The 27400-nt window shown below is 32.3% G+C and overlaps 1 protein-coding gene across 1 annotated transcript in view; it reads left to right on the plus strand.

Moving 5' to 3' along the window:
• The window catches only part of LOC149419880 (uncharacterized), an 88126-nt gene that overhangs the window by 55915 nt on the left and 4811 nt on the right, over positions 1-27400 (plus strand). Inside the window, exons 10-13 of the mRNA XM_089637562.1 lie at positions 3400-3451; positions 13399-13525; positions 14191-14299; positions 21266-21317. Of these exons, the coding sequence (XP_089493688.1) occupies positions 3400-3451; positions 13399-13525; positions 14191-14299; positions 21266-21317 (340 nt within the window). The remainder of the gene's footprint in view (positions 1-3399; positions 3452-13398; positions 13526-14190; positions 14300-21265; positions 21318-27400) is intronic.

The raw sequence follows: 27400 nt of genomic DNA on the forward strand, positions 1-27400 counted from the left end.
ACGGTTAGAAGTTGAAAAGCGGTAAATGACGTTAAAAATAGCAACGGCAAAGAGTTACTTAATCAATAAAGTAAAATGCAGTAATAATGTCCAACGTTAAATAACTCTTACTTTATTGTAAAAAGGTGGTTAAAGGTAAAGAGATTAATTAAATTAAATAAAATTGATTTCTTAAAAAATCAGAATACGGGATAAAACGCTTAAACGCATAAAAATGGCATAAAATGGTAAAAATGATAAAATACTTTAAAATTGTAGAAAAACAAATATGATAGAGTAAAGCAATAAGCATTTAAATACACTTTAAAGCATTAAAATGGTTAAAGGGATAAAATAATGTAAAAATTCAGAAACCAAAATATGATGATATGAATTAAATACGCTTAAAAGCATAAAAATGGTTAATAATGGTAAAAAGGATAAAATACTGTTAAAATGCAGAAACTCAAATATGATAGAGAAACGCAACTAGCACTAAATACGCTTAAAAGCATAAAAATGGTTAATAATGGTAAAAAGGACAAAATACTGTAAAAATGCAGAAACACAAATATGATGGAGAATCGCAACTACCGTAAAATATCATAAAACATGGTAAAAAATACAGTCTTTTAGTTAGTATACCATGTTTTCTCAATTTTGCTGTGCTTTCTCTTGTTTAAGCAAATTAAACACAATTCATCCCTTGTTTTACCGTGTTTGATCAATTTTTCAATTTTTTGTTTGACATTCACAATGAATTCCAATATTTTACGTTTTAACCACGTTTCGTTTTGTTTTACCATATTATATCACTATTTACTTTGTTTTAGCGTGTTTTACCAATTTTTACATTGATTTACATTATTTTATGATTTTTTTCCATGTATTACGGTGTTTCATACAAAACTCATAAAAACATGGTTTAATATTATGAATATATATTGTCTTTAATTGTATAACAATTGTTTTAGCGAGTATTAACGTGTATTGATGTTTTCGCGTCTCAACTTACTTATTGCATTTTTACTGCATTTTAAACAGGCATTTTACGTCTTTGTCCACACAACTGCATTGTACCACTTTTACGCTTACACATTTCACGGTTTTTACGTGTTAACCTAGTTTTAAGGTATGATTTTCTAAATCTTACATTTTTTGCCATATACTGCTATTTATTAAATCATTGACAGCATTTAGCTTTTTATTAAATTTTTAAACGAGGTAAACCTGGTCTATAAGGGCCTGCAGGTATATTTCACTGATTTTAAACAGATTTAAATTTTTCCGATTTTTTTCATTGCTTTACATATCTTATTGATTTTTTCAATGTTTTACCAAGTATAACCCAATAAGGAGGTAAAACACATAAAAACATGGTTGAATAGGACGATACGTGGCAAAATGTCATAAAAAGAGGTGATGTTTCGAAAATTAACCATATTTCACCAATTAACGTGGTAAATTCATAAAAACATGAGTCAATATAAAAAAACGTGGTAAGATATTAAAAAACGTCACAACACGTGGAAAACGTGGCAAACCATGGCAAAATGACATAAAAGAAGTTAAAACATCGTAAAATAATTTTTTTTCCCATTGTATCATTTTTACCGTGTTTTACATTATTTAACCACATTTTATCTTTTTTACCGTATTTTACATTATTTGAACACATTTTATCATTCTTTACGGAAGTTTACGATTTTCGACGTCCTACTGGACATATAAAATTTCCGATCGGACAGTATTTTCCATCTTCGAGAATTTTAACTGTGCTATGCCAACTTTTGCCATTCATTAAACTTTTAACCGCATTTTCGACTAAACAGCCATATTTAACCTTTTTTAAATTGTTATCTTGGTTAGCCTGGTTTTAAGGGCCTTTAGGCATATTTTACTAATTTTTGGCGAGATTTTCCAATTTTTCTTATGTTATAAGTATATTTTTAATTGTTTTCCATATTTCACTATGTTTCAACATATTTCACCAAATAACGAAGAAAAATACATAAAAACATGGTAAAATATGATCAAACGCGGTAAGATACTAAAAGACACGATATATTACGCCGTAAACGTTTCAAAACGTGGAAAATGTGATAAACCGAGGTGATGTTTTGAATTTATCACCACATTTCACCAAATAACGTGTTAAAAATCATAAAAACATGGTTCAATATGATGAAACGTGGTGAGATACTAAAAAACGTCACAACACGTGATAAATGTGGTTAAACGAGAGTAAATGTGATAAAACGAGGTAAAACATCATAAAATATCATTTAAAACGTAATTAAATTTATGGTGGTAGATGGTGAAACAATTCTTACATGGATAAAAGCTTGAAAATTTGATAATTCGTTGAAAATCATTAAAAGATGTAGGAAGTATGGTAAAACATAATCCAAAAGGTACACAACATGCTAAAACACTATAAATTCATGTAAAATATGTTAAAATATTCTAAAACACGGAAAATGAACTTGAAAATTCCAAAACTAAATTGGTAAACATGCTTAATGTGACAGAAGATGGTAAAACCTAGAAAATATGATAACATTATGTTAAGAGATGACAAGTTGCTTAAATATATAGAGTGGGAGACGACAAAACACAGTTAAACCTTGAAAAACATGGTAAAACACTATAAAATTGAGTAAACACGGTCAACGTAGTTACACACCGTAAATTATGAACATAAAAGATTGCATTTTTTTAATGAATTAAATACCGGAAACTGAATAGATATCCTTGACATGCGTTGTCCCATAAAAAAACGTCGTAGAAGTTGACGTAGTTAAACTTAGTAAAACGTGGATATTAATGTAGGTGAAGAACTGTAAAAATGTATAAATACTTAATTTTATCGTCTATAGGTTCCCCCAAGCGGTTAAAAATTAGTTAATCACAATAAAACTTATTTTCATTCCAGGATGTCAGGAGGTTAGTGCGATTCCACACGTCCCATAAAGATATACATGTTTTTGTAGAAAAATTAGATACAAAAAAATAGCAATGAAGTACAACTATGTAGGGCGTGGTCTTGAGTATCGGATGAGAGTATGTACATGACAAACCGTATAACATTTTCCTGATGGGATTGCCATCGGGATAGTTTGTTTATATATATGGTAGGTATATTCCTAGCTTTCAATTTCTCCCATAATGTTTTATGACAGACCCTGTCGAAGGCATCACTTAGTTCTAAGAAGTACTCTCATAGGAAATTGTTTTGTTTGCATCGCTAATAAATGTATATGCGCCATTTGTCAGTCTTTCAATATCGATACAACTGTACTTATTTTCGGTGTCGAAATGCTAAAGTTCTTTCCCAAATATGGGTTGAGCCTTAAAATCTCCCATTAAAATGATTTCAGAGTGTGTGTTATATTGAATGATCGTGTTTATTTTGAAAAGGTAGTTGGTGAAGTCGGTAAGGTTGTCCGCATGACATACCGGCATGTAGACAGTCAGTATGCTTATCGTCCCTCCGTTGGTAGTTGACTGAATACCAGCGATATTCTTACTTCTGCAGCTCGTATTAAAGTACTGCGACTCCTCCGTAGGGTCGGACCCGTAGTGGTCCGTTTGTTCAATCTACAGCAGAGGTACCCCACCCCTGGATGTTCGGATAATTGGATAGATTCGATGTTTCGTTTTGTAATAACCACGTTTCTTGCAAAAGTATTACATCGTAGGTATCGCACATATCTATAATGAAGTTGATGTTTCTTTTATAACTTAAAACATTACCAGTCTGCAAAATTCTTTGTTCGTGTAGGTTTTGAAATCTTTCTTTGGTATAGTTAACTTGAAAGATCCAAATTGGGTGGGATTTCGTTGTATTATTTTTTCTACTTGGATTTTACTTCCTTCTATTTTACTATTGATAAAGTTTGGAATATTATCCTCAGTTACGCAACTGTCGAACCTCGAAACAAAGAGCGATGTTTTTAATTCTTAGAAATATTTTGACAAGCAAATTATAATATTTTCACCTTGATTATGTCAATGGCAGTGCTTAAACAAAACCTACTTTGGTAAACAGGCTACAAAAATATGTCGTATTTTGTTATTCGGCGGTACATCCTCACTGCATATTCCTACGGGGAAAGAGAATTTTTGATTGAAAAAATATTTGTCTAGTAAATTTCCACTCAAGACGCCTGCAAATGTAAGTTTATCGACTTTTGTCATAGCAGTAAACCCTCTCTCCTTCCCTTTCGGGGACACATGGTTACATAATATGTAAACGTATGTAGCGTATATCTCTCAACATCGTGAATCAATCGTCAAGCTATTTCCCGATTGCGCCCATGCTACCTAACCGTGGAGCTACTTTCCGCCTACTCCTAACATTATAAAACACATTGCAAGGCATAGTCAACTTCGTGGTAGGAAGAAAATGTTTGGCAATCTTAAAAGACAGTCTAGACTATCTTACACGATACGTTTTACAATGTCTTTCAATGTGTCTTTATGTTTCCTACTACCTTTCGATGTGTATTTACTATGTTTTGCAAGGTCTTATCACGTAGTACGATGATTTATCGTCTGTCGCCATAAACTTGACTTTAATTTATGGTTTTTAATTGTATTTAACAATATTTCACTGTGTTTCTCAAGTTTTAATTATGTTATTCGATGTTTTATCGTCTTTTTACTACGTTTAACTGATTTAAGAGCCGTTTTACCACATTTTTCTATGTTTTTCATGGTTTTATCATATTTTACGATGTTTTACGATTTTTAATGATGGTTTACCATATTTCACAATGCTTTTCAAAGATCAATCATGTTTTACCATATATTTTACTGGTTTTTGTGATATTTTCCACATTTTTTGTTTTTTAAGGTCATTTTCATCATGTAAAACGTCTTCCGTCATATATTAGACTAGTTTTTACGGTTTTTAATGATTTTTTTACAATATTTGACAATGTTTTTAAAGGTTTAGCATGCTGTTTGCTCTTTTAGAGACTTCTGCCATACATTTGACTACATTAAACGGTTTTTAATGATATTGTACCATATTTTACGACCATTAATTAATTAATCGGAATATTTTTACGGTATTCTATCATTTTGATGAGTTGATTGCGGACAAGGCCTTTTTTGCAATAATTTAATCAGATTTTCAAGGTTTTACCATATTTCACCGTCTTCCACTATTTATTTGTATGTTTTACCACATTTTACCGTCTTCCACCCAACATTTGTATGTCTTACCACATTTTACTGTCTTCCACCATACATTTGTATGTTTTACCACATTTTACCATCCTCCACCATATATTTGTATGATTTACCAAATTTCACCGTCTTCCACCACAAATTTGTATGTTTTACCACATTTTACCGTCTTCAACTCTACATTTGTATGTCTTACCACATTTTACGGTCTTACACCATACATCTGTATGTTTTACCACATTTTACGTTTCTCCACCATATATTTGTATGATTTACCAAATTTCACCGTCTTCCACCATATATTTGTATGTTTTACCACATTTTACCGTCTTCCACCATAAATTTGTATGTTTTAACACATTTTACCGTCTTCCACCATACATTTGTATGTTTTACCAAATTTCACCGTCTTCTACCTATATTTGTATGTTTTACCGAATTTCACCGTCATCCACCATATATTTTTATGTTTTTGTAACATTTTACCGTCTTCCACCATACATTTGCATGTTTTCCACAATCCACCGTCTTTCACCAAACATTTGTATGTTTTCCCACATTTAACCGTCTTCCACCATTAATTTGTATGTCTTACATCAATTTACCATCTTCCACTATACATGTGATTGTTTTTAGACATTTTACCGTCTTCCACCATACATTTGTGTGTTTAACGATATTTACCGTCTTCCACCAAACATTTGTATGTTTTACAACATTTTACCGTCTTCCACCATACATTTGTATGTTTTACCACATTTTACCGTCTTCTACCATTTATTTGTTTGTTTAACCACATTTTACCGTCTTCCACCATACATTTGAATGTTTTACCACATTTTACCGTCTTCCACCATAATTTTCTCTGTTTTACCTATTTTATCCAATTTTAGAATTTTTACCGTGTTTTGAATTATTTTGGCACAATTTATCATTCTTCACAGTGTTTTTATTTTTATTTTTGACCTTTTTTCTCTATTTCTTACGGTTTTTAATGATGGTTTACCATATTTCACAATGTTTTTAGAGGTTCAATCATGTTTTACCGTATACTTTAGTGGTTTTTAGTTATATTTTCCAAATTTGAGTTTTTCAAGGTCATTTTCAGAAAGTTTTCATCTTCCATCATATATTTGACTAGTTTTTACGGTTTTCAATGATTTTTTACAATATTTGACTATGTTTTTAAAGGTTTAGCATGCTGTTTGCTGTTTAAGAGTCTTCTACCATACATTTGACTACATTAAACGGTTTTGTATGATATTGTACCATAAAAAAAACTTATACTTATAAGCCGATATAAACTCAAAAAAATGATAGCTAGAAATGTCCTAACGGACACTAGAAATGTCCGATCGGATACAAGAAATGTCCGATGGGACACTAGAAATGTCCGATGGGATATTGAAATGTCCGATCGGACACTAGAAATGTCCTATCGGACATAGAAATGTCCTATCAGACACTAGAAATGTCCTATCGGACACTAGAAATGTCCGATGGGACATTTAAATGTCCGATCGGACACCAGATATGTCCTATCGGACAAGGAAATGTCCTATCGGACACTAGAAATGTCCGATCAGACACAAGAAAGTCCGATGGGACACTACAAATGTCCGATGGGACATTGAAATGTCCGATCGGACACAAAAAATGTCCGATAGGACACAAGAAATGTCAGATGGGACACTAGAAGTGTCCGATGGGACATTGAAATGTCCGATGGGACATTGAAATGTCCGATGGGACATTTAAATGTCCTATCGTACACTAGAAATGTCCGATCGGACACTAAAAATGTCCTTTCGGACATCCGAAATGTTCGATCAGACAGTATTTTACGTTTTTGAGTATTTGAAGTACAGTGTACAACATTTTTTTTAAATTTATTTTTTTTAGACCATTTTTTTCCATATTTCACCGTCTGTTTCCGTCCGTCACCACAAGTTTCTGTGTTTTACCTTCTTTTACCCCATTTTAGCATTTTTACTCTGTTAAACAATATTTTGGCACGTGTTTTCATTCTTCACAAGGTTTAACTATGTGAAACCTATTTTCACTATTTTTACCGTATTTTTCCGTAAAACATTCAAATATATGGTTGAGCACGTTAAAATGTGGTCAAACATTCAAATGTATGGTAGAAGACGGTTAAATGTGGTAAAACATGCAAATGTATGGTAGAAGACGGTAAATTGTATTAAAACTTTCGAATGTATGGTGGAAGACGGTAAAATGTGGTAAAACATACAAATGTATGGTAGAAGACGGTAAAATGTGGTAAAACATACAAATGTTTGGTGGAAGACGGTAAAATGTGACAAACATACAAATGTATGGTAGAAGACGGTAAAATGTGGTAAAACATACAAATGTATGGAGGAAGACGGTAAAATGTGGTAAGACATACAAATGTAGGGTGGAAGACGGTAAAATTTGGTAAAACATACAAATGTATGGTAGAAGACAGTAAATTGTATTAAAACATTCAAATGTATGGTGGAAGACGGTAAAATGAGGTAAAACATACAAATGTATGGTAGAAGACGGTAAAATGTGGTAAAACATACAAATGTTTGGTGGAAGACGGTAAAATGTGACAAACATACAAATGTATGGTAGAAGACGGTAAAATGTGGTAAAACATACAAATGTATGGAGGAAGACGTTAAAATGTGGTAAGACATACAAATGTAGGGTGGAAGACGGTAAAATTTGGTAAAACATACAAATGTATGGTGGAAGACGGTAAAATGTGGTAAGACATACAAACGTAGGGTGGAAGACGGTAAAATGTGGTAAAACATACAAATATGTGGTGGAAGACGGTGAAATTTGGTAAATCATACAAATATATGGTGGAAGACGGTAAAATGTGGTAAGACATACAAATGTAGGGTGGAAGACGGTAAAATGTGTTAAAACATACAAATATATGGTGGAAGACGGTTAAATATGGTAAAACATACAAATGTATGGTGGAAGACGGTAAAATGTGTTAAAACATACAAATATATGGTGGAAGACGGTTAAATATGGTAAAACATACAAATATATGGTGGAAGACGGTTAATAATGGTAAATCCTTGAAAATCTGATTAAATTATGGTAAAAAAGGCCTCGTCCGCAATCGACTCATCAAAATGATAGAATACAGTAAAAATATTCCGATTAATTAATTCATGGTCTTAAAATATGGTACAATATCATTTTAAACCATTTCATGTAGTCAAATGTATGGCATAAGACTCTAAAACAGCAAACAGCATACTGAACCTCTAAAAACATAGTCAAATATTGTAAAAAATCATTAAAAACCTTAAAAAATAGTCAAATATATGACGGAAGACGTTTAACATGATGAAAATGACCTTGAAAAACTAAAATTTGGAAAATATCACTAAAAACCAGTAAAGTATATGATAAAACATGATTGATCCTTGAAAAGCATTGTGAAATATGCTAAACCATCATTAAAAACCGTTAAACATCGTAAAATATGATAAAACCATGAAAAACATAGAAAAATATGGAAAAACATCTCTTTAATCAGTTAAACGTAGTAAAAAGACGGTAAAACATCATATAACATAATTAAGACTTTAGAAACACAGTTAAATATGGTCAAATACCATTTGAAACCAGAAAAATTTGTCAAATATATGGCGACAGACGGTAAATTATCGTATTATGTGATAACACTTGAAAAACATAGTAAAAACACATCGCAAAGTAGTAGGAAACATAAAGACATATTGAAAGACATTGTAAAACGTTTCGTGTAAGATAGCCTATAGACCGTCTTTTAGGATTGCCAAACATTTTCTTCCCACCACGAAGTTGACTATGCCTTGCAATGTGTTTTCTAATGTTAGGATTATGCGGAAGGTAGCTCCACGGTTAGGTAGCACGGGCGCCATCGGGAAATAGCTTGACGATTGATTCACGATGTTGAGAGATATACGCTAGAGTTGTGTTTTCATCCAGTGCTCTGTGTTTGACGGCTTGCTGACGGCGTGGCGTACAGATACGTTTTATTTTTTGTTACCTTTTCTTATTCATTATTTTTGTTTGTTTTATTGGTTTACGACGCAGTTGCTTGTATTATTTCTATCATTTATTATTTCTTAAATAATAAGTATTGTTTGTTTTTTTTTATTATAAATTTAATTTAGACCATCCGAACATCCTCAAAATTCGCAGAACTTCTCTTGGTGAATAATCATACCCCACTTAACAACAAGGGTCCTAAACCATTGCATATAGAAAAAAAGGGCATTAGATTAAATTTACTTGAACAATTAGAAATCAATTAACGAACGAATGACCCAAATTTAACACTAATTAATAAAGTACGGAAAATAATTTACTCACCACTTCTCAGTATTTTCACAAAACCCAAGCAGTATAATGCACCCAAATAATTCATAGCAATAAAGTCATTAGTAAATAATTAAGAACTCATTACCATTTACTGAGGGGAAAATATAGATTGGTTTAACCAACAATAGATCATGTCATCGGTTTAACCAGTAATAAATCAATGTATGCACCTTCAAAATTTACATTTGAAATAGTATAAATACGTCGTCTCAATGTGGACTAACCACAGTTTGAAAATTGCCTTGTAAGCCGAAACAGCTGTCACAATAATAAAAAACTAAAACACTTGCAGAACTTAATAATAATATTATCAAATTTAATCTAAATTAAATTTATAATAAAAAAAAATTAAATGGAGTTCTACGAATTAAACACAAAAACAATAAATAACTATTGTTTGATTTTTTTTTGTAATTTGTTGAAATGGCGGAGGACAAAAATCGACCTCCGGACCCTGAGTCCATTTCTTATATTGTAGACGACTACGATTCTGATGATATTCAGACTTCTGTAACCATTCCTCCCGAAAACGACGACCACCGCTTTGCCTTAATGTACCTCCTAAAATTAAATCTCTTTCACAATCAAACGAAGCCCCAATTTCTAATGGAAGTTATAATGATACCATTCCTCGAGAAGCAAAAGCTATTGAGCTTATGTATTCTATTTCATCTTCAGCTCCATTTACTGTCAATGTCCAAAGGACTGAACAGGGGAAAATAATTCATCCCCTGGATTTTGGTAAATTTATTTTTAGCTCAAAACTCAATAACCTTGGTATTATAAATGGATCAATAAAACCGGAAGGTCGATACAAACTATCCATAGAATTACTTTTAATTTAACCAGAATAGGCAGAGTAAGAGGAATCCCAACCGATCTATCAGAAACAGTAATAGTAGACGCTCTTAATGACTCTCAATTAACTCCAAAAGTTTTAAAAGCACGTCGTTTGAATTTCAAGGATACTTCCACCGGCACCACTATATAGAAACCTTTTTATTTATTATAACGCTCTTACCGTTGAAATATACAGATTCCCGACTATCCAATGTTTCAACTGTTGCCGTTTTGGAAATTAAACCTATTTGTCGTTCCCCTCCTTATTGTTTCCATTGCGGAGAGGATCATCCCTTTAAACAGTGTCAAAATACAAGGAATAACCCTATTTGTATTAATTGTAAGGGCAACCAAACTGCTGTTAGTGTGGCCTGTCCAGAGTTATCTAGACAGAGAAATATCAAACAGACAATGGCTGCAGACAACATTTCCTACTTTCAGGCCTCTCAATTATTCCCTCCCACAAAAAAATCTATTGCAGAGATAACGACTAACGCTTCTCTTTTTCATTTTTCTTCCCCTAAATCCCTTCTTTCACCTTCCCACAAAGAAACAATTTTCAAACCGATAAAATCTAATCCAAAATTTATTCCTTCTTTCGATAAAAAACTACATAATGATCTTTTACTTAACCCGAAGGGAAATAATAAATCCCAGGCTCCCAATGGGACTGCCTTAAAAAACTTTTCCACTTCCGATATCTTCCCTAAGGTCATGATTGAAAATTCTTTTTTTATTCAAACTTTAATTACCCTATTAATTACGATCCTTTCAAATAACAATAAAGTACCGTCCAGAGCTGCCGAATATATGAAATCTTTACTCTCTAGCCTTCCCGATGTATCCGCAACTGAGCAAAATACTTCAATGGAATAGTAGAAGTCTATTCGCAAATTGATCTTGTACAGTTACTTGATGAACATAATATTTCAGTTGCTGCCATCTCCGAAACCTGGTTAAAACCCTCATACCAATTTAAAATTCCTGGATATCACTGTCTAAGACATGATAGACTGGATGGCAAAGGTGGCACTGCTTTTATTATACATAATTCTATCCCTTTTAAACAAATTATTTTCCACACTCTCTCCAATAATTTTCAGAAAGTAGAAGCTGTTGTATCTGATATTACATAACTATTAATATATATCCCTCCCTTTACAATTTTTGTTGAAAACGAATGGTCAACATTTATATCCTAGATTCGTCCCCCGTAAATGATACTTGGGGACTTCAATGCTCATTCTCCTTCTTGGGGCAGTGAGTTAACAAACCGTTCTGGCCATAATCTATTAGATTTTATGGATACATATTATTTATGTATTCTTAATGACGGATCTCCAACTCGTTTTACTGCCCCTCAACATCGGAAAAGTGGAGTCGATTTATCTTTTTGCTCATCTTCGGTGATTCCCATATGTTCTCGGAATATTCTTAAAAATCCCCTTTCCAGTGACCATTTTCCTATAATAATTACCTTCCACCATCTATCTTCCACGCATTCCTTTTCGATAAACAATAGTTTTAAATTTACAACGAAAGACGCGAATTGGAGAAATTTTTCTTCAGAATTAGACTCCATTGTTCAAGCATCTAAGTCTTCCCTTGTCAACACTAGTTTACAATGTGAATTATTTCCTAACATGATAGTAAAAGCTGCAGAATTAACACTTAAAAAACGTAATGTTAACATTAAGATAAAACAAACCACCCCACTGTGGGATGAAGAATGCACTAGTGTCGTTAAATCCAGAAGAGAAGCATTTTCCATTTTCCGTAAATGTATGTCTTTCGAAAATTACCTTTCTGTGAAACGCGTCCAGGCAGAAGCGAAACGCGTTTTGAAAAACAAAAAGCGGTCTGGATGAATGAATCTCCCCAGTCATCCGTATGGTCCTATTTAAAAAAATTCGGTTCGTCATATACCTTAGGCATTTGGTTTGACACGAAACTTAACTTTATCAAGCATATTGAAATAATTACCAATAAAGCTTTGAAAATGCTGGGATTTATTTTAAGGGTATCTAGTGATTTCAAAAATGTAAATACTGTAAAAACATTATAAATTTCACTCCTTGTTGAATATAATATAATATAATATAATATACAGTTGAGTTTCTCTGTAAGGAAAGAAGAGGTTTATTGTGTTAATCTCATAAGATTTACATAAAGAAAAGCATTCAGTAACAAAACATTACCTGTAAGGAAAGAAACGACATTTAATGTTATTAATTGTTATGTCAATTCCTTAATCACAATCACGATAGCAATTACAAATTATTGAAATTATTCCCATCAATCTGCCTTGTCACAACCCATAGATTACATTTACTATGTCTTAAACCATAGATTACGAAATATCGAGTCGACTGTGTAGGTACTGTGGCGCACATCCAGCTAGTGACAGTCCACGACACACACTGCCACAATGACAAGACAAGCTCGGCATTGCCTTGAATTAAAGAAAATTATATTTTTCTTTACATATATATTTATGCTCTCTATGGTATGTTTGGGATCGCACCAACCTCCCCACAGTCCGGAATAAATATAATTATTATATAAGTGTAAAATTATTTAAGGTCTGAAACCAACAAGGCAGTTATGACAATTATTATTATAAAGGAAACCAACCCGACGAAGGCTCGCTGCTAAGACGCGCTAGTATAGCATACTGCCATCAGAACAGTGGGAAAGTTGATGTGGGCTAATTTAATTAAAATAAAATAATAAAAAATTAAATGTGTGATAAAAAAGTATGAGTGCAATGCTTATTAAGCTGGGGACTCGCTTCCAGATAAAATTATAGTTGTTAATTTATTTGTGGATTTATCTGCGGACGCATTTAAAGAGAAAACCATTCTTGAGTTTGAAGTACAGTTTTAAAATTCTTATTGCTGACTAGGTGTTTTCGGAACCAATCTCATAAGCTGAAATGTCAGACATTGAAAGTATTGTCTCTCTTCAGTTTACATAATGTCTGTTGTTTGATTCTAGATGGAAAGACATCAGATTGGACGACGGTGTTGAACATGAATGTGATAGCGCTGAGCATCGCTACTCGGGAGGCCCTGAAGAGCATGAGGACTCGAGGAGATGATGGTCAGATAATCAATATCAACAGGTTCAACTTTCAACTTATTATCATACTCATCAATAAAAATAATTCACAATGTTAAAAGATTAAGGAAGAAATGATGAAGCATACTTCACTTTGAAGCAAGAGGTTCTGTATCAGATTCAGATTTAAAGATTGCCAGCAGTGCATTCCAGTTTTAAAATGTACTTAGTATTTCATATAGGTGTAGCACATTGATTAGTTGGGGTACCGCAATTCATTTACTCCACTAAGACACATTTCTAAAATAATTGAATAAATAATAGTGCTTCGTCAACGTTCGCAAAAACATCTCGAGAATAAAAGACACGCATTCATCACTGAAAATCTCGGTTATTTTTCAGGTGACAAATCAAATAAGCAATAAATGTTGAATGAAACATACGTGTACACATTGAATTATTTGGCGGGTTTAGAATAAACCGACGCGACGTAGCGCAATGGTAGAGAATCTGACCGACAATCAGAAAGCTGCGGGTTCAATTCCCGTCAGCGGCATTTATTTTTTCAATTTATACAATACGGGTGTTTCAGGCTTGTCATCCTTTGTGCTATGCATAAAAAATTATTTATAAACATTAAAATATTTGAAAAAAGATTAATTTGTACTTATTGTTCAGAAATTATTGTAAGGAACATATGAATAAATACATGTTATGTGTGTGTTTCAGCATTGTGGGCCACCAGATCCCTCGCCACCAGGGCTTTAACGCCGGTATCTACTCCCCCAGCAAGTACGCAGTCACCGCCCTCACGGAGACTGTGTCCCACGAGCTCTCTGTGAGAAAAAATTGCATTAGATTAGAAAGGGCAAATCGGAAGTAGACCCTCAACCTGCTATAACACCTACTTCAACGGCATCCTCTGTTAATAAAAACACATCCTCAAAATTCGCAGAACATCTCTTGGTGAATAATCATACCCCACTTAACAACAAGGGTCCTAAACCATTGCATATAGAAAAAAAATTGCATTACATTAGACTCTTTCGATGTGTTTTTACTATGTTTTGCAAGGTCTTATCACGTAGTACGATGATTTATCGTCTGTCGCCATAAACTTGACTTTAATTTATGGTTTTTAATTGTATTTAACAATATTTCACTGTGTTTCTCAAGTTTTAATTATGTTATTTGATGTTTTATCGTCTTTTTACTACGTTTAACTGATTTAAGAGACGTTTTACCACATTTTTCTATGTTTTTCATGGTTTTATCATATTTTACGATGTTTTACGATTTTTAATGATGGTTTACCATATTTCACAATGCTTTTCAAAGATCAATCATGTTTTACCATATATTTTACTGGTTTTTGTGATATTTTCCACATTTTTTGTTTTTTAAGGTCATTTTCATCATGTAAAACGTCTTCCGTCATATATTAGACTAGTTTTTACGGTTTTTAATGATTTTTTACAATATTTGACAATGTTTTTAAAGGTTTAGCATGCTGTTTGCTCTTTTAGAGACTTCTGCCATACATTTGACTACATTAAACGGTTTTTAATGATATTGTACCATATTTTACGAGCATAAATTAATTAATCGGAATATTTTTACGGTATTCTATCATTTTGATGAGTTGATTGCGGATGAGGCCTTTTTAGCCATAATTTAATCAGATTTTCAAGGTTTTACCATATTTCACTGTCTTCCACCATATATTTGTATGTTTTACCACACTTTACCGTCTTCCACCATACATTTGTATGTTTTACCACATTTTACTGTCTTCCACCACATATTTGTATGTTTTACCACATTTTATTGTCTTCCACCCAACATTTGTATGTTTTACCATATTTTACGGTCTCCCACCATACATTTGTATGTTTTACCACATTTTACTGCCTTCCACCACATATTTATATGCTTTACCACATTTTATTGTCTTCCACCCAACATTTGTATGTTTTACCATATTTTACGGTCTCCCACCATACATTTGTATGTTTTACCACATTTTATTGTCTTCCACCACATATTTGTATGTTTTACCACATTTTACCGTCTTCCACCCAACATTTGTATGTTTTACCATATTTTACTCTCTTCCAGCATACATTTGTAAGTTTTACTACATTTTACTGTCTTCCACCACATATTTGTATGTTTTACCACATTTTACCGTCTTCCACCACATATTTGTATGTTTTACCACATTTTTCCGTCTTCTAGCATACATTTGTATGTTTTACCCTATGTTATCCCATTTTAGAATTTTTACCGTGTTTAAGATTATTTTAGCACATGTTTTCATTCTTCACAGTATTTTTCTACGCTGGACCTGTTTCATTTTTTTATACCGTATTTCCCATGTTAAATAATGATTCATCACATCATCAATTGATTAAATGTCATTTATGAACCTTCGCTATGTTTTTCCACCATTTACTGTTTTTAAAGATATATATTAGTATCTTACTATGTTAAACCATATTTGCATGTGTTTTACAACGTTGGTAAATTATGGTTTAAAATGACAAAAACAAGACGAAAAATGAGGAACAGGTTAACCATTAGACGTTTGGGAAAATTTTATAAAGAAAACTAAGAAAAATGGTAGAAAAAGAGTAAATACGCTTAAACATGGAAAAACACGACCAGTATTGTGAAAAATTGTCAAATGTGGTTAAAGATGACAAAGCATGGCAAAAAATTAGGAATTTGTTGATAAACGGTACGCTGTCTAAAAGACTGCCAAACATAGTATACATGGTAAAATGTGTTTAAAGCTAGAACACTCACAATACAAGTTAAAACAAGTAAAACATGTGAAAAAATGGTAAAATTCGTTGAAACCTAGCGAAAACATGGTTAAATAATTTAATAAAGGTAAGATTAGCAAAAAATGACGAAATTCAGTAGGAAAAGTTGAAAAATGTTAAAATTTGTAAAACTTGGTGATATTTTCTTGAGCACAGCTAAATTAACATATTAAAAGCATCGAAAATAGGTTTTCATACAAGAGAAACCCAATATCGGCGAAATGTTCACAATAATGAAAGTTCGTGAACAGACTCAATCAAAGTACACAGTGAAAAAAAAAATTCAGTAAAAGTGCTGAAAAATACGTAAAAATGGTAAACGGTAAGTTTAAATTGGTAAAAAATCGCAAAGAACAATCCAGAAAATTGGCGAAAAACGGATAATAGTGTCAAAAAATGTCAAAGATGAGATTTTTCAAAAAATTTCAAAGATGAGATTTTTCAAAAAATGAACGGAATAGATATAGAATAGGAAGTAGAACGGGAAAACTTACAAACTATATACAATGAAGAAAAAACAAATGGATAATAGACTAAACAATTTCACACATCGGAAAAGTGCAAAAGACGATTTATCGCATGAAATTCAGTTAAATATCGTTGAAGGCCTAAAAAACATAAAATAGAAAACATGTTTTAAGTTGGCGAAATATATTTTTTTAATATATTTTATAAAATACAGTATAATTATTTATATTTACAAAATAACAATATATTTCAAATTATAATTGAACATGTTTACCTTCACGAGAGTCTATAATACTCGTATGTTAAGGGGATAGGAAATGTATAAGATTCAGTAAAACAGTATATCCAAGATTTTCCACAATTTACACCATTTTAAACTATATTTTATTAATTATAGGCCATTAAGAATGTTTTTCCTCTTTTTTACTATATTTTGTGTCCACATCGAATATTTCTTTTAAAAGATTTATGTTCATTTGGAAATAAATTAAATTAATTTACATTATACTGTGTCCGATCGGACAAAACTGTGTCCGATCGGACAAATAATTGTCCGATCAGACGATTTTTTGTCCAATCGGACAATACTTTGTCCGATCGGACAAGTCTGTGTCCGATTGGACAAGTCTGTCCATCAGAATTGGACAATAATTTATCCGATCGGACACAGACTTGTCCGATCGGACACAGCCTTGTCCGATCGGACACAGACCTGTCCGATCGGACAAAGAATTGTCCGATCGGACAATTCTTTGTCCGATCGGACACAGTTTTGTCCGATCGGACAAAGTATTGTCCGATCGGACACAGACTTGTCCGATCGGACAATTATTTGTCCGATCGGACACAGTTTTGTCCGATCGGACACAGTATTGTCTGATCGGACAAAGTATTGTCCGATGGGAATAACTTTATCCAATTGGACAACACTTTAGACAACTGCTACGTCGGATGTTTTTGTTAGGACATTTCTGTCCATCTGTCAATACAATAATTTGTAGAATTACAATTCTTTTGATAAATTCAAAATTTTCTCCACAATTTTTCAAAGGGATGCGTCAATGCATACGTTCAACAATAAACATACTAACGCGTAGTAATGAGAAATTACGGTTAGAAGTTGAAATGCGGTAAATGACGTTAAAAATAGCAACGGCAAAGAGTTACTAAATCAATAAAGTAAAATGCAGTAATAATGTCCAACGTTAAATAACTCTTACTTTATTGTAAAAAGGTGGTTAAAGGCAAAGAGATTAATTAAATTAAATAAAATTGATTTCTTAAAAAATCAGAATACGGGATAAAACGCTTAAACGCATAAAAATGGCATAAAATGGTAAAAATGATAAAATACTTTAAAATTGTAGAAAAACAAATATGATAGAGTAAAGCAATAAGCATTTAAATACACTTTAAAGCATTAAAATGGTTAAAGGGATAAAATAATGTAAAAATTCAGAAACCAAAATATGATGATATGAATTAAATACGCTTAAAAGCATAAAAATGGTTAATAATGGTAAAAAGGATAAAATACTGTTAAAATGCAGAAACTCAAATATGATAGAGAAACGCAACTAGCACTAAATACGCTTAAAAGCATAAAAATGGTTAATAATGGTAAAAAGGACAAAATACTGTAAAAATGCAGAAACACAAATATGATGGAGAATCGCAACTACCGTAAAATATCATAAAACATGGTAAAAAATACAGTCTTTTAGTTAGTATACCATGTTTTCTCAATTTTGCTGTGCTTTCTCTTGTTTAAGCATATTAAACACAATTCATCCCTTGTTTTACCGTGTTTGATCAATTTTTCAATTTTTTGTTTGACATTCACAATGAATTCCAATATTTTACGTTTTAACCACGTTTCGTTTTGTTTTACCATATTATATCACTATTTACTTTGTTTTAGCGTGTTTTACCAATTTTTACATTGATTTACATTATTTTATGATTTTTTTCCATGTATTACGGTGTTTCATACAAAACTCATAAAAACATGGTTTAATATTATGAATATATATTGTCTTTAATTGTATAACAATTGTTTTAGCGAGTATTAACGTGTATTGATGTTTTCGCGTCTCAACTTACTTATTGCATTTTTACTGCATTTTAAACAGGCATTTTACGTCTTTGTCCACACAACTGCATTGTACCACTTTTACGCTTACACATTTCACGGTTTTTACGTGTTAACCTAGTTTTAAGGTATGATTTTCTGAATCTTACATTTTTTGCCATATACTGCTATTTATTAAATCATTGACAGCATTTAGCTTTTTATTAAATTTTTAAACGAGGTAAACCTGGTCTATAAGGGCCTGCAGGTATATTTCACTGATTTTAAACAGATTTAAATTTTTCCGATTTTTTTCATTGCTTTACATATCTTATTGATTTTTTCAATGTTTTACCAAGTATAACCCAATAAGGAGGTAAAACACATAAAAACATGGTTGAATAGGACGATACGTGGCAAAATGTCATAAAAAGAGGTGATGTTTCGAAAATTAACCATATTTCACCAATTAACGTGGTAAATTCATAAAAACATGAGTCAATATAAAAAAACGTGGTAAGATATTAAAAAACGTCACAACACGTGGAAAACGTGGCAAACCATGGCAAAATGACATAAAAGAAGTTAAAACATCGTAAAATAATTTTTTTTCCCATTGTATCATTTTTACCGTGTTTTACATTATTTAACCACATTTTATCTTTTTTACCGTATTTTACATTATTTGAACACATTTTATCATTCTTTACGGAAGTTTACGATTTTCGACGTCCTACTGGACATATAAAATTTCCGATCGGACAGTATTTTCCATCTTCGAGAATTTTAACTGTGCTATGCCAACTTTTGCCATTCATTAAACTTTTAACCGCATTTTCGACTAAACAGCCATATTTAACCTTTTTTAAATTGTTATCTTGGTTAGCCTGGTTTTAAGGGCCTTTAGGCATATTTTACTAATTTTTGGCGAGATTTTCCAATTTTTCTTATGTTATAAGTATATTTTTAATTGTTTTCCATATTTCACTATGTTTCAACATATTTCACCAAATAACGAAGAAAAATACATAAAAACATGGTAAAATATGATCAAACGCGGTAAGATACTAAAAGACACGATATATTACGCCGTAAACGTTTCAAAACGTGGAAAATGTGATAAACCGAGGTGATGTTTTGAATTTATCACCACATTTCACCAAATAACGTGTTAAAAATCATAAAAACATGGTTCAATATGATGAAACGTGGTGAGATACTAAAAAACGTCACAACACGTGATAAATGTGGTTAAACGAGAGTAAATGTGATAAAACGAGGTAAAACATCATAAAATATCATTTAAAACGTAATTAAATTTATGGTGGTAGATGGTGAAACAATTCTTACATGGATAAAAGCTTGAAAATTTGATAATTCGTTGAAAATCATTAAAAGATGTAGGAAGTATGGTAAAACATAATCCAAAAGGTACACAACATGCTAAAACACTATAAATTCATGTAAAATATGTTAAAATATTCTAAAACACGGAAAATGAACTTGAAAATTCCAAAACTAAATTGGTAAACATGCTTAATGTGACAGAAGATGGTAAAACCTAGAAAATATGATAACATTATGTTAAGAGATGACAAGTTGCTTAAATATATAGAGTGGGAGACGACAAAACACAGTTAAACCTTGAAAAACATGGTAAAACACTATAAAATTGAGTAAACACGGTCAACGTAGTTACACACCGTAAATTATGAACATAAAAGATTGCATTTTTTTAATGAATTAAATACCGGAAACTGAATAGATATCCTTGACATGCGTTGTCCCATAAAAAAACGTCGTAGAAGTTGACGTAGTTAAACTTAGTAAAACGTGGATATTAATGTAGGTGAAGAACTGTAAAAATGTATAAATACTTAATTTTATCGTCTATAGGTTCCCCCAAGCGGTTAAAAATTAGTTAATCACAATAAAACTTATTTTCATTCCAGGATGTCAGGAGGTTAGTGCGATTCCACACGTCCCATAAAGATATACATGTTTTTGTAGAAAAATTAGATACAAAAAAATAGCAATGAAGTACAACTATGTAGGGCGTGGTCTTGAGTATCGGATGAGAGTATGTACATGACAAACCGTATAACATTTTCCTGATGGGATTGCCATCGGGATAGTTTGTTTATATATATGGTAGGTATATTCCTAGCTTTCAATTTCTCCCATAATGTTTTATGACAGACCCTGTCGAAGGCATCACTTAGTTCTAAGAAGTACTCTCATAGGAAATTGTTTTGTTTGCATCGCTAATAAATGTATATGCGCCATTTGTCAGTCTTTCAATATCGATACAACTGTACTTATTTTCGGTGTCGAAATGCTAAAGTTCTTTCCCAAATATGGGTTGAGCCTTAAAATCTCCCATTAAAATGATTTCAGAGTGTGTGTTATATTGAATGATCGTGTTTATTTTGAAAAGGTAGTTGGTGAAGTCGGTAAGGTTGTCCGCATGACATACCGGCATGTAGACAGTCAGTATGCTTATCGTCCCTCCGTTGGTAGTTGACTGAATACCAGCGATATTCTTACTTCTGCAGCTCGTATTAAAGTACTGCGACTCCTCCGTAGGGTCGGACCCGTAGTGGTCCGTTTGTTCAATCTACAGCAGAGGTACCCCACCCCTGGATGTTCGGATAATTGGATAGATTCGATGTTTCGTTTTGTAATAACCACGTTTCTTGCAAAAGTATTACATCGTAGGTATCGCACATATCTATAATGAAGTTGATGTTTCTTTTATAACTTAAAACATTACCAGTCTGCAAAATTCTTTGTTCGTGTAGGTTTTGAAATCTTTCTTTGGTATAGTTAACTTGAAAGATCCAAATTGGGTGGGATTTCGTTGTATTATTTTTTCTACTTGGATTTTACTTCCTTCTATTTTACTATTGATAAAGTTTGGAATATTATCCTCAGTTACGCAACTGTCGAACCTCGAAACAAAGAGCGATGTTTTTAATTCTTAGAAATATTTTGACAAGCAAATTATAATATTTTCACCTTGATTATGTCAATGGCAGTGCTTAAACAAAACCTACTTTGGTAAACAGGCTACAAAAATATGTCGTATTTTGTTATTCGGCGGTACATCCTCACTGCATATTCCTACGGGGAAAGAGAATTTTTGATTGAAAAAATATTTGTCTAGTAAATTTCCACTCAAGACGCCTGCAAATGTAAGTTTATCGACTTTTGTCATAGCAGTAAACCCTCTCTCCTTCCCTTTCGGGGACACATGGTTACATAATATGTAAACGTATGTAGCGTATATCTCTCAACATCGTGAATCAATCGTCAAGCTATTTCCCGATTGCGCCCATGCTACCTAACCGTGGAGCTACTTTCCGCCTACTCCTAACATTATAAAACACATTGCAAGGCATAGTCAACTTCGTGGTAGGAAGAAAATGTTTGGCAATCTTAAAAGACAGTCTAGACTATCTTACACGATACGTTTTACAATGTCTTTCAATGTGTCTTTATGTTTCCTACTACCTTTCGATGTGTATTTACTATGTTTTGCAAGGTCTTATCACGTAGTACGATGATTTATCGTCTGTCGCCATAAACTTGACTTTAATTTATGGTTTTTAATTGTATTTAACAATATTTCACTGTGTTTCTCAAGTTTTAATTATGTTATTCGATGTTTTATCGTCTTTTTACTACGTTTAACTGATTTAAGAGCCGTTTTACCACATTTTTCTATGTTTTTCATGGTTTTATCATATTTTACGATGTTTTACGATTTTTAATGATGGTTTACCATATTTCACAATGCTTTTCAAAGATCAATCATGTTTTACCATATATTTTACTGGTTTTTGTGATATTTTCCACATTTTTTGTTTTTTAAGGTCATTTTCATCATGTAAAACGTCTTCCGTCATATATTAGACTAGTTTTTACGGTTTTTAATGATTTTTTTACAATATTTGACAATGTTTTTAAAGGTTTAGCATGCTGTTTGCTCTTTTAGAGACTTCTGCCATACATTTGACTACATTAAACGGTTTTTAATGATATTGTACCATATTTTACGACCATTAATTAATTAATCGGAATATTTTTACGGTATTCTATCATTTTGATGAGTTGATTGCGGACAAGGCCTTTTTTGCAATAATTTAATCAGATTTTCAAGGTTTTACCATATTTCACCGTCTTCCACTATTTATTTGTATGTTTTACCACATTTTACCGTCTTCCACCCAACATTTGTATGTCTTACCACATTTTACTGTCTTCCACCATACATTTGTATGTTTTACCACATTTTACCATCCTCCACCATATATTTGTATGATTTACCAAATTTCACCGTCTTCCACCACAAATTTGTATGTTTTACCACATTTTACCGTCTTCAACTCTACATTTGTATGTCTTACCACATTTTACGGTCTTACACCATACATCTGTATGTTTTACCACATTTTACGTTTCTCCACCATATATTTGTATGATTTACCAAATTTCACCGTCTTCCACCATATATTTGTATGTTTTACCACATTTTACCGTCTTCCACCATAAATTTGTATGTTTTAACACATTTTACCGTCTTCCACCATACATTTGTATGTTTTACCAAATTTCACCGTCTTCTACCTATATTTGTATGTTTTACCGAATTTCACCGTCATCCACCATATATTTTTATGTTTTTGTAACATTTTACCGTCTTCCACCATACATTTGCATGTTTTCCACAATCCACCGTCTTTCACCAAACATTTGTATGTTTTCCCACATTTAACCGTCTTCCACCATTAATTTGTATGTCTTACATCAATTTACCATCTTCCACTATACATGTGATTGTTTTTAGACATTTTACCGTCTTCCACCATACATTTGTGTGTTTAACGATATTTACCGTCTTCCACCAAACATTTGTATGTTTTACAACATTTTACCGTCTTCCACCATACATTTGTATGTTTTACCACATTTTACCGTCTTCTACCATTTATTTGTTTGTTTAACCACATTTTACCGTCTTCCACCATACATTTGAATGTTTTACCACATTTTACCGTCTTCCACCATAATTTTCTCTGTTTTACCTATTTTATCCAATTTTAGAATTTTTACCGTGTTTTGAATTATTTTGGCACAATTTATCATTCTTCACAGTGTTTTTATTTTTATTTTTGACCTTTTTTCTCTATTTCTTACGGTTTTTAATGATGGTTTACCATATTTCACAATGTTTTTAGAGGTTCAATCATGTTTTACCGTATACTTTAGTGGTTTTTAGTTATATTTTCCAAATTTGAGTTTTTCAAGGTCATTTTCAGAAAGTTTTCATCTTCCATCATATATTTGACTAGTTTTTACGGTTTTCAATGATTTTTTACAATATTTGACTATGTTTTTAAAGGTTTAGCATGCTGTTTGCTGTTTAAGAGTCTTCTACCATACATTTGACTACATTAAACGGTTTTGTATGATATTGTACCATAAAAAAAACTTATACTTATAAGCCGATATAAACTCAAAAAAATGATAGCTAGAAATGTCCTAACGGACACTAGAAATGTCCGATCGGATACAAGAAATGTCCGATGGGACACTAGAAATGTCCGATGGGATATTGAAATGTCCGATCGGACACTAGAAATGTCCTATCGGACATAGAAATGTCCTATCAGACACTAGAAATGTCCTATCGGACACTAGAAATGTCCGATGGGACATTTAAATGTCCGATCGGACACCAGATATGTCCTATCGGACAAGGAAATGTCCTATCGGACACTAGAAATGTCCGATCAGACACAAGAAAGTCCGATGGGACACTACAAATGTCCGATGGGACATTGAAATGTCCGATCGGACACAAAAAATGTCCGATAGGACACAAGAAATGTCAGATGGGACACTAGAAGTGTCCGATGGGACATTGAAATGTCCGATGGGACATTGAAATGTCCGATGGGACATTTAAATGTCCTATCGTACACTAGAAATGTCCGATCGGACACTAAAAATGTCCTTTCGGACATCCGAAATGTTCGATCAGACAGTATTTTACGTTTTTGAGTATTTGAAGTACAGTGTACAACATTTTTTTTAAATTTATTTTTTTTAGACCATTTTTTTCCATATTTCACCGTCTGTTTCCGTCCGTCACCACAAGTTTCTGTGTTTTACCTTCTTTTACCCCATTTTAGCATTTTTACTCTGTTAAACAATATTTTGGCACGTGTTTTCATTCTTCACAAGGTTTAACTATGTGAAACCTATTTTCACTATTTTTACCGTATTTTTCCGTAAAACATTCAAATATATGGTTGAGCACGTTAAAATGTGGTCAAACATTCAAATGTATGGTAGAAGACGGTTAAATGTGGTAAAACATGCAAATGTATGGTAGAAGACGGTAAATTGTATTAAAACTTTCGAATGTATGGTGGAAGACGGTAAAATGTGGTAAAACATACAAATGTATGGTAGAAGACGGTAAAATGTGGTAAAACATACAAATGTTTGGTGGAAGACGGTAAAATGTGACAAACATACAAATGTATGGTAGAAGACGGTAAAATGTGGTAAAACATACAAATGTATGGAGGAAGACGGTAAAATGTGGTAAGACATACAAATGTAGGGTGGAAGACGGTAAAATTTGGTAAAACATACAAATGTATGGTAGAAGACAGTAAATTGTATTAAAACATTCAAATGTATGGTGGAAGACGGTAAAATGAGGTAAAACATACAAATGTATGGTAGAAGACGGTAAAATGTGGTAAAACATACAAATGTTTGGTGGAAGACGGTAAAATGTGTTAAAACATACAAATTTATGGTGGAAGACGGTAAAATGTGGTAAAACATACAAATATATGGTGGAAGACGGTGAAATTTGGTAAATCATACAAATATATGGTGGAGAAACGTAAAATGTGGTAAAACATACAAATGTATGGTGGAAGACGGTAAAATGTGGTAAGACATACAAACGTAGGGTGGAAGACGGTAAAATGTGGTAAAACATACAAATATGTGGTGGAAGACGGTGAAATTTGGTAAATCATACAAATATATGGTGGAAGACGGTAAAATGTGGTAAGACATACAAATGTAGGGTGGAAGACGGTAAAATGTGTTAAAACATACAAATATATGGTGGAAGACGGTTAAATATGGTAAAACATACAAATGTATGGTGGAAGACGGTAAAATGTGTTAAAACATACAAATATATGGTGGAAGACGGTTAAATATGGTAAAACATACAAATATATGGTGGAAGACGGTTAATAATGGTAAATCCTTGAAAATCTGATTAAATTATGGTAAAAAAGGCCTCGTCCGCAATCGACTCATCAAAATGATAGAATACAGTAAAAATATTCCGATTAATTAATTCATGGTCTTAAAATATGGTACAATATCATTTTAAACCATTTCATGTAGTCAAATGTATGGCATAAGACTCTAAAACAGCAAACAGCATACTGAACCTCTAAAAACATAGTCAAATATTGTAAAAAATCATTAAAAACCTTAAAAAATAGTCAAATATATGACGGAAGACGTTTAACATGATGAAAATGACCTTGAAAAACTAAAATTTGGAAAATATCACTAAAAACCAGTAAAGTATATGATAAAACATGATTGATCCTTGAAAAGCATTGTGAAATATGCTAAACCATCATTAAAAACCGTTAAACATCGTAAAATATGATAAAACCATGAAAAACATAGAAAAATATGGAAAAACATCTCTTTAATCAGTTAAACGTAGTAAAAAGACGGTAAAACATCATATAACATAATTAAGACTTTAGAAACACAGTTAAATATGGTCAAATACCATTTGAAACCAGAAAAATTTGTCAAATATATGGCGACAGACGGTAAATTATCGTATTATGTGATAACACTTGAAAAACATAGTAAAAACACATCGCAAAGTAGTAGGAAACATAAAGACATATTGAAAGACATTGTAAAACGTTTCGTGTAAGATAGCCTATAGACCGTCTTTTAGGATTGCCAAACATTTTCTTCCCACCACGAAGTTGACTATGCCTTGCAATGTGTTTTCTAATGTTAGGATTATGCGGAAGGTAGCTCCACGGTTAGGTAGCACGGGCGCCATCGGGAAATAGCTTGACGATTGATTCACGATGTTGAGAGATATACGCTAGAGTTGTGTTTTCATCCAGTGCTCTGTGTTTGACGGCTTGCTGACGGCGTGGCGTACAGATACGTTTTATTTTTTGTTACCTTTTCTTATTCATTATTTTTGTTTGTTTTATTGGTTTACGACGCAGTTGCTTGTATTATTTCTATCATTTATTATTTCTTAAATAATAAGTATTGTTTGTTTTTTTTTATTATAAATTTAATTTAGACCATCCGAACATCCTCAAAATTCGCAGAACTTCTCTTGGTGAATAATCATACCCCACTTAACAACAAGGGTCCTAAACCATTGCATATAGAAAAAAAGGGCATTAGATTAAATTTACTTGAACAATTAGAAATCAATTAACGAACGAATGACCCAAATTTAACACTAATTAATAAAGTA

The sequence above is a fragment of the Hesperophylax consimilis genome, chromosome 11 (assembly GCF_061612785.1).
Source record: "Hesperophylax consimilis isolate HC1 chromosome 11, BYU_Hcon_1.0, whole genome shotgun sequence".
NCBI classification, from domain to species: domain Eukaryota; kingdom Metazoa; phylum Arthropoda; class Insecta; order Trichoptera; family Limnephilidae; genus Hesperophylax; species Hesperophylax consimilis.